Raw genomic sequence first — 10160 nt, 5'->3', positions numbered from 1 at the left:
TTTTGCAGTTATCCCCCAAACCAAAACGATGCTCAACATCATTAGTCATTAAGGAAATACAAATCAAAACCACAATGAGATACCACCTCACACCTAGTAGGCTATGAAAACACACACACACACACACACACACACACACACACACACACACAAACAAACCAATGGGAAAAATATCCTCAGGTGAGGATTAAAAAGAAAGAAAAAAAGGACAAAAGTTTCTGTAAGCATTTTGCCTGAAACTGTATTCATTTGGGGGAAGACCACTTTACAATATTGGGTTTTTTCATCTATAAAAATTTATATCCCTCCATCTTTTATGTCCTTCAATAAAGCTTTTATAATGTTCCCCATATTGAATACCCTATGGTTGAACAGCTATTTATCTTGTATTCTGCAACTTAAAAAAAATTCATATTAACCCTAATAAATTATCTGTAGTAGCTACTCTACACAATTTTGTTTCTTCCTTTCTACTTTTTTTGTAGTTTAAATCTTATTACTGTGGCTAGGACTCCAGAATAATGTTGACTAGAAGTGGTGAGAGTACAGATCTTTATCTTTTGCCCGAATTTAAAGGCTAATGCTTCAAATGTCTCATTTGGAAGCTGATGTTTACTGCAGATTTCTGTTGGCTTTCCTTTTCAAAATGGACACAATAGTTAATACTATTAAATATATGTGGGCTCGGCTGAAAAGTCAATAGTAACCAAACTCCTCCAGACTTTATAAATCACTGCTTCCTTTTTATTCTGTGGCTGGACTTAGTCTTCTATTCAAAGCTGCGCACCTTGTGCAGTGCAGAGAATGACTGCCAATTCCCATTTCACTTCTTAAGATCATTTATGTCATCACTGTTGTAATTTCATTTGAAGTTTTTCTACAGCCTCTGATGATGTTCCTTTGGCTGTGCCTGCTCATAGCTGCCAGGATTGGATTATTACTTCAAAGGAGGCCGATTTCCATGCCCAGCCACGAGGACACACGACAGAAGCAACGGTGGTTGGTTGCTCCCACAGAAACATGACAAAAAAGATTACCCCAACACTACCAGGTGAAAAAATTTTTATTTAGGTTTTCTACCCACCTCCAGCTCCTAACCCACTGTTTTGGGGACTGTTATATAAAATAGTATAATCCTATTGAAAGCTAACACACCATCTTATTCCCTCAGACCACATGAGTTCTGAAGCTGGATATATTCTTTTTCATTTCCAATTAGCAATATTCCCAAAACACATATTTGCAACAAAGCTGAAGGCTGCCAGAGGTTTGAAAATACCTGTTCTAATGGTTTATTTACGAGCTAACCGAGTCCAAAATAAGTGATTTGCCCAAGGTTACCTTAGTGAGAAGCACAATAATAAACTATGCTCCCAGCTTTCTTCACTGTAAAATGACGCACCCATGGACCTCGGAATCTCGCATGTCTGCGCGACTAGCAATCAGCCTGGAGCAGTGTTGCTGCCAACACACTGATCTTGTTTAAAGATTAAATCTTCAGACTCCTCGCCACTATACCATTACGACACTTACATTAAGTAACAGCATGTCGGGGAATGCCAGCTATACACAGGCAACACCCTCAGAATTCTATTTTAATAAAAGCAAAATCAAAGGATCAGTTCATATATATGTAAAGTCAACTCAATTGGACAGACATATTTCCTAGAATGAATCTACAATCACAGTAGACTGTGGCATAGGAAGTGGTATTAACAAATAAAGAGGAAAAGGTATGCCAACCCCTAAGGGAGAACATGGTAGGAGGAGAGGGGATGCGGAAGGAATCAGAGGGCAGGTTAGGCTGAGTATTCTGTGTGTTTTCCAGGGAAAGGTAGCGCAGAATCTAGAGAAAGTGAGCAGGACCCCGGGGTGTGGGAGAAGTCTCTTGTGGAGAGAGCTATTCCAGGTAAGCGCATCTCAAGACATCTATCTCATTGCTCAATCTATGCTCAATAAAGAACCTTCTGATGACTAATTCAGTTCTGTGTTCTTCAGAGAGACAGCAAAATGCTCCAGACAAAATTCTTAAGCATTCCCATCATTGGAATCCACCTGATACAAATTACCAGCTGACCTTGAAGTGGTTTACACACCAGTCTCCAGGTCTGATCAACTTGGGCCCGGGCCTCCAGGGTGAGGCATGGTTGACCCCATCAAGGAAACGCTACCTGCTGAGGCCTCCTCCTAGTTCCTCTGTGGGTCTTTGCTGGGATGCCAAACCCACCTCATATTACTTCCATTTTCCACACCAGAACTACTGCCTAAGCACATTTCAACAAAACTTTTCAAAGATTTAAAACATGCCATGCAAAGGCATTAAGAAAATGAATGTGCTGTCCTTATATAAACTGAGTATACTCTTTCATCAGCTCTTGGAGTGAAGAGGCTATAGCTCTCAAATCCTTCCCAGGAGGCACCTTCGCCTACCCTGCTCGGATCCCCCTGAGCCAAAACGGGGACTTGCAACCGCACAACTTACATAAAAAAACAGTTCTCTATTTTCACTACTAACTTAAATTATTCATTTTTCTTCAGGGATGTAAAATAACTCTAACTGTTCAAAGAAAAACAGTAATACTCATTAATTTTGACTGTTTCTAAAATGCCCTCCTTAGAAATTAGTTGGCTTAGCTCACTGAATTAGCCCTACAAAATCCTTTCAGGATGGTACTCTCTTATTAGACCTACATACTTTGCTTTTAGAGTTAATACCCAATAAGTACCTATCTGATGGTTTGACCACTAAAAATTACTAAGAAAATTCCTTTTCCAGGACGTGCGGACTACTTTGCAACTCCTTTTCAATAATAGGAAAGAGTTAACAGCCCACATTCTTTTTTTCTACCAGTCTTCCTCCTGCAGACAGGAAGCATCAGTAGCCACTTAATCTTTCCAAGTTGGTGTCTAAGGGGCCACTGAGAGAGACCAAGGATTCTATTTCTATTGTTGGTTTGCAGCCAAGCCTCTATTCTTAGCCTGATCCCAGGAATACTCTATCCAGTAATGCCTTGTGAAATAAGACTATACTGCTTAGCCTGGGACCAGACCCTGAGCATGGCCACTCCGGCTGAAGGTCTGAAGCCAGTTCCGGCTGAAGGTCTGATGGCTCCTGGTGCTGCGCAAGGCTTTGAGTCATCTCCCTGTTAATCTCTCTTGGACCAAATGCTCCCAGGGAATCACCATGACTAGACACTGTGAAGATATCCCAGATCCTCCCATTTCCTTTGTGTAGACCCTACTAACTAGGAGGCCAGAACTGACATCCCAGTTGTGGTCCTGTTTTTCTCATGTTTAAAATTCTGAGTAAATATGATAGGAGGCAGAAACACTTGCTCCATAAATGTGGGCCTCCAAGGTGACCTAGATAATTCTGCACCACACAGGAAAGCCCTATTTTCTCCAAAACAAGGTTTGAAATCAATACCAGTAATGGGTCATGCCCTACAGTAATATTGTAAGCCAGAATAGCAGAAAAATGATGTGATTTATGTAATAATAAAAAGATCAATTATTTTTTTCAGTAGCTATAACAATTAAAACCATGATACCAATAGCTAACATTTATCAAGTGCTCACCACACGCTGGGTTTTTTACAAGCACCACCTTATTTAATATCCCAGTGTCCTTATAAAGTTATTGCCTTTTACAGGTGCGAAAACTAAATAACTTTGTCAATGTCAACCAAACTGGTTAAAGTGTCAAACTGGGATTTAAACCTAAGCCCATGTTACTCTAGTCCCTGAGTTTAACATTCCTGTTCACAAAAAAAGAAAAAGAAAAGAAAAGGAACATGTCAATGTTACATTTTGGTTGGATTTCATGAGTGAATTTTGATTTTTATAATCCACAATTAAATTATTCAACTTTCTATATTTGCCCATCTATTGTTTTTTCTTATTCTCATTCATGGTAATTAAACTAAACAAGAAAAGGTCTTATAATTATGCATTCAGCAAAGTACTTACATAGTCAATGGGCTTGAGGGACTTGACTTCAGATGTCGGGCAGCCACAAGAAGTAAGGTCAGTATAGAGGCCTTCTTCTAACACACACTGGTTATCAGATATGTCCTCTTGGTAATACAGGAGCCAGCTGCAAACACAAGCCGTGAGACAGTCCATCAGACTGCACCAGCCTCCAGTGTCGGCTCATCATTGCACTGTGTATGTCCATTGGGGCAGGGACATGGCATTGAAGTCATGGTGCTGACCAGCAGCAAATGCCCATCACCACTTTAAAAAACACAGCTACCACTATCATTTATTGCTTACCATGTGCTAGACATAGGCTAGTACCATATATATATACACACACACATACACACACACACACTATATAATAAAAGGCTAATATGCAAATAGACCAGTCACTATGACACACACTGACCACCAGGGGGCAGATGCTCAATGCAGGGGGCAGATGCTCAATGCAGGAGCTGCCCCCTTGGTGGTCAGTGCGCTCCCACAGGGGGAGTACGGCTCAGCCACAAGACAGGCTCATGGCTGATGAGTGCAGTGGCGGTGGCGGGAGCCTCTCCCACCTGTGCGGCAGCGCTAAGGATGTCCGACTGACGGTGTAGGCCCACTTCCCACAGGCCTAAACCGTCAGTTGGACATTCCCGGAGGGCTCCTGGACTACGAGAGGGCACAGGGTGGGCTGAGGGATGCCCCCCATCCCCCTGAGTGCATGAATTTTGTGCACGGGGACCCCTCGGGGGATGAGCACCTGCTGGCTTAGGCTCGCTCCCTGGGCGAATGGGCTTAAGCTGGCAGTCAGACATCCATCTGGCAGCCCAGGAGCCCTCGGGGGATGTCCACTTGCCAGCAGGGAGCAGGCCTAAGCTGCAGTCTGACATCCTTAGTGCTGCTGAGGAGGCGGGAGAGGCTCCCACCACCACCACTGCTGTACTGGCAGCCGTCAGTCTGGCTTGTGGCTAAGTAGAGCACCCCCTGTGGGAGCGCACTAACCACCAGGGGGCAGTTCCTGCAGCGAGCATCTGCCCCCTGGTGGTCAGTGTGTGTCATGGTGACAAGTCATTCCTAGCTGAGCCACACTGGCCAGCGCCAGGTGATTGATTTTTAGATCGAATTTCCTCAGCTTTTATATGGCTTGTGTCGCTACCACACTTCAATAAGTTCTGTTGTTTATGAGATCAGACTTTTGTGATGAATCAGGGCTGTCTCTGGGGGAAAACCTTCATTATTCAAACAGTTTAGAGGGTTCTAAAACAGAAAACTGCGTGGCTGTAAATTTCAAATGGCTGTAATTCTCCCTCACCTCACTGGGAAGCTGAGATCTATTCCAAGCAAGTTTTAGTAAAATGGTCTTGCCCATTTCAAACTAACATCCTCTCTCTGGGGCATTAATATTCTGTCAAATTTATTGCTGGCTGCATTGCTGCTTATGTTCTTCCTAACAATGGGATTTGAGGGAGGGAGGGAGGAAGAGAGGGAGGGAGGGAGGGAAGGAGAGAGAGAGAGACAGACAGACACCTGGGATTGAACCTGCAACCTAGGTATGTGCCCTGACCGGGAATCGAACCTGCCACCTTTTGGTATAGGGATGACACTCCAACCAACCAAATCACACTGGCCAGAGCATAAAACCATATTGTTAAAGGCAACACAACGAAGTTCAATTTGCCCAAGGTCTCCCCATCTTATCAAATGATAGAGCTGAAATTTGAAAGACAATATCTGCTTTAAGCTAATGACATTAACTTCATTTAGTGCTTGCAAGTGCAAACCTCTGGGATCAAACTGTAGTGATTATTAAGCTCTTGAACACATTAGAAGTTTTTTTGGGGAAAATAAAAATTTGTATCCTTATTTAACAATGAGTGTGTCCTTCAGTCTGGGTGGGCTATAAGCTAGACTCCTAAAATTACACAACAGTATATAAAGTCTGTTACCTGCACACCTGACAGCTAATTAAGATGATAAAAAAGAAATAAACCCTTCAGAATCTTGGATATTGAATTATCGTCACAGTCAATGGGCTTGAGGGACTTGACTTCAGCAATCATCAAAGCTTGATTAAGAAATGCCCTTTTGAAAGGACGGAGCTAAGGGATTAATGAATTGGCTGTTACTACTTCAGTTTTGATGTGTTTAAGTTGCAACCCTACATTTTAAGATCACCAGAACTGTAGTTTGGCTGGACCAGGTTAACTTTGGAAAACCACAGAAATGCTCTGTGACATCGTAACTTACTGTCATATCTTCTATGTAATTAGCAATATATAGCCAACATTTGTCAAAGGGTTTCCATGTGTCAGGCATGAAGTAAGCCTTCCATATATATCATTTATTCAGTCCTTGTAAGAATCCTTTGAGGTAGGTATTATTATTATTCCTCCTTTACAGCTAAGGAAACTGAGGTTCAGAGAGATAACCCAGTATGTTTAAGGTTACAGAGGTGTAAGTGATGGGAGTGGCTCAAATCCAGCTCCTTGAAGCATTCCAGGTAATGAAGCAATTGCCATGGTTCTTGTATTTTTTTTTTTTAATGAACTGGTTTTGCATGTTTAAAGAGATTAAAAGAAGGGTATTTCGTGACATGTGAATATTATATACAATTCAAATTTTAATGGCCATAAACAGTCTCACTGGAACCCAGTCATGCCCACCCGTTTATGTATTGTCCACAGTGCTGTTGCGCTACAGTAGCTGTGGAGTATCTGGGGAGCAGCCTGTAGGGCTCACAGATGAAAAAGTTTGCTGACCCCTGGTGTGGCGGGTAAGCTGAGTAAATGTTGGGAGAGGAGAGGATGCGGGCAGTGTAAAGGCAGACTGGAGGATGGATAGAGAAAATGAGATGAGTTGATGGTAAATCCTGGAAGACTTTGAACATCTGACTGATATTAGAAAGTGGCTATGGAATTTACAGCAGAGTAGTAAACATATTAAACTGAACTTTGGGGCAAATAAATGGGCTATGATTGGTTTGTGGTAACCAATGGAAGTAATACAACACTGGAGCGGGTTGATTAGGAGACTGAAGTTCCTCAAATGGAAAACAAGAGATCCTAGTCTCTACTGGTTCAGGAGAGAGAGGAGAATCGATGAATCCAAGGTTATCTTAAAGAACGAATAAAATGACTTTGATGAGTTATTAGGTAGATATTTGATACATAAAGATGCTACTCAAATCTACACTTAAAATTAAAATGGTAAGTTTCATGTTATGTATATTTTACCACAATAAAAAGTCAACACACAGACACACACACACACACACACACACACACTACAGTGAAATATTATACTCATGATGTATCTATTATCAATTTACCCATGCTAAGGATTATATAACTTGAGAATTATACACAACTTCAGATTTCAGATACATGTGAGAAAGATCCAGGATGTTGCTGCAGTTGGGAGAACATAGGACTTAATAAAAACCGACCAGGCCACACTGGGCCTGACATTCGGTTGATCTTGGGGAAACACTAACTCTGAACCAGGACCTGCGTCTATGAAATGGGGATGATAAATACTCCAAACAAAAAAATTTTTTCTTTAATTTAGGAGTCTTATCTGAACAAAAGCACTAATCTTTTTATAGCACTCTATTATGCTACACAATAAACATACAATATAAAACACTCAAAATATTTAGAAAATAATGTAACTGTAAGAAAAAATCACCCAAATGTTCCCGAAGCAGGCTAACTGGCATCCTGTTTCTCTGTTACACGATGGCTCATAACAGGAGTTGGAAAAAGTTAACATAGGCTACTTAGCAGTCCATCAATGAATAAAAACATTCTTATTTCACTGTGTATGCAAAAACAATACAGGTCAAATATCTGTAAATTTTAAAGAAATTTAGTTGTTAAACAACAGTAAAAAACACTCAATAAGGATACTTACCAGCCCCGAAGAACTTTGAAAGAACATGGAGTGAATGAAGTCAAATCAGAAATTTCTTTGGTAAAATCTACACATTCACCTTGGAACCCTGGTTTACTGAATGCTTTGAGCTAAAAAACAAACACAACACAACAATTACACAGAAAACAACTGTTTGATATAATCACAAAAGCAAACTTTTAGTTTCATGGCCTTATAAAAAATTCAGTGAAATATTAGATTCATGATGTATCTATTATCAATTAATCCATGTTAAGGATGACATTTCCCTAAAATTCACATTTTATTCCCCATACATGTTTTCAGGAATGTCATCATGTATTTACCTTTTTCATCTATCTCTTGCACAAAATACTGGGCACAGAAGCCCAGAAAACAATTCTACCTATAAGAGTAAACCAGAATCCCTCCTCCACTAAGATGTGGTGCTTATCCATTGTATCAATTATTCTCCCGTCATGACACTGTGGGTACGAAATAATAAGCAGTTTAGTGCTAAACACAATGGAGATTTGGGTTAGTTTGAGGGGTGGCTGATATGCCTCTTCCCTTTCCAAGCCTTCCGGATCCACAGTTAATGAGAGGGAGGAGAGAGCGTGAGCACACACCCACAGTGCCATGAGCTGCCTGTGAGAGTGGAGATGGTGATGATAGGATTAGTGGAAGACTTATGGTGAAGAGAGACGTCTATGTCATGCATTTCAGGGTACAGGATTCAGTTTACTGATTAGACTACCTTAAACTTAATCCCAACAATAAGTTCCTTTATGCCGAAACCGGTTTGGCTCAATGGAGAGAGCGTCGGCTTGCGGACTGAAAGGTCCCAGGTTCGATTCCGGTCAAGGGCATGTACCTGGGTTGCGGGCACATCCCCAGTAGGAGATGTGTAGGAGGCAGCTGATCAATGTTTCTCTCTCATCGATGTTTCTATCTTTCTATATCTCTCACTTCCTCTCTGTAAAAAATCAATAAAATATATTTAAAAAAAAAAAATAAGTTCCTTTAGACCAGAGATACTTATCTGCAACACAAGTGACCCTGGATCTGTAATAGGTGAGACAAAATTAATGAGCCCTATAAATATTCCATAATCCACCAGAGCCTTGAAATGCCATGGCCCACAGGGCCACCCTGCACAGGCAGGCCTGAGCTGGGGTAAGAATGTATCACAATGAACTATCTGCAGCATCGCCCTCTGCTGCTTGCGAGGTCATGGAGAACAAGGCTTCTTTGAGCAGCGGATGTTCGTTTTTTCCTTCTTCTCCAGGGCCCTCTTAGAGGCTAATGGTCTCTGCATTCTGAGGAATTCTTTCTTGACCATGTCATTCTGCTTTGGCCTTGCTTAGTCTTTCAAAGATCAGCCAGAACCTGGGAGGTGAGAGAACCAATTCCCCCAACGGACTGCAGCTGGCGCAACACACTTCCTATTGTGAAACCAGGCTGTATTTGGAGCATTACAACTAGGAGCTGTGATCCAGCAAGTTTCTACCACAGGGGAGAACCAAGATGGCGGCATAAGTAAACACCGGAGTTTGCTGCCTCGAACAACCACTTCAAAAATATAACTAAAAGACAGAAGGGACATCACCCAGAACCACAGGAAAGCTGGCTGAGGGGAAATTCTTCAACTAGAAGCAAAGAGAACAGCATACTGGGGCTCAGAGGAGGCGCAGTGCGGAAAATACAAAGGTGCGGAGGTACGCGCGGCGGGCTGGTGGCTGAGGGCGCGGTTGTCGTTTTCAATCGGGAGGGGGGCTCAGGCTCTGAGCTCCAGTTCTGGGCGAGTCTCTAGGGACCCAGACTCAAACGGGAGAAGCGGGACTGTCTGGCATCGGTCGGAACGCGAGGGCAGGTTTCTCTCCGAGGTTTGCAGTGGTTGCTGGGACTCTGAGAGGCAGAGCCTCTGGGGACCGGACTGAGAGCAGCCATAACTGCTCCCTCCACCCTCCCTGTTTGATCCCGTGAGACCCGCCCTGCCCAAGCCCTGCACAGAGCCATTTGCCCGATAGCCTCAGAGAAAGGCTAGATTAGCACCTCCCCAGAGGACAGAAGTTTTCCCACTGCAGACACAGCTGACTCTCACAGCCAGTTGGCCTGGAGGTCAAATCCCCCCAGTATCAACTACAACAATCAAGGCTTAACTACAACAAGACTGCGCACAAAGACCACTAGGGGGTGCACCAAGAAAGTATAAAAAATGCGGAGACAAAGAAACATGACAGAAATGGAGGATGCAGAGTTCAAAACCACACTTTTAAGGTCTTTCATTTTGTTTCTAG

The 10160-nt window shown here is 42.4% G+C and overlaps 1 protein-coding gene across 1 annotated transcript in view; it reads right to left on the bottom strand.

Moving 5' to 3' along the window:
- CRYBG3 (crystallin beta-gamma domain containing 3) overlaps window positions 1-10160 on the bottom strand; it is a 144695-nt gene that overhangs the window by 42378 nt on the left and 92157 nt on the right. Inside the window, 2 exon segments of the mRNA XM_015571272.1 lie at window positions 3970-4096; window positions 7882-7991. Of these exon segments, the coding sequence (XP_015426758.1) occupies window positions 3970-4096; window positions 7882-7991 (237 nt within the window).

Source organism: Myotis davidii, unplaced genomic scaffold (assembly GCF_000327345.1).
Source record: "Myotis davidii unplaced genomic scaffold, ASM32734v1 scaffold48, whole genome shotgun sequence".
NCBI lineage: Eukaryota > Metazoa > Chordata > Mammalia > Chiroptera > Vespertilionidae > Myotis > Myotis davidii.
The sequence above is the reverse complement of the archived record's forward strand: the minus strand, read 5'-3'. Positions and strand labels throughout refer to the sequence as shown.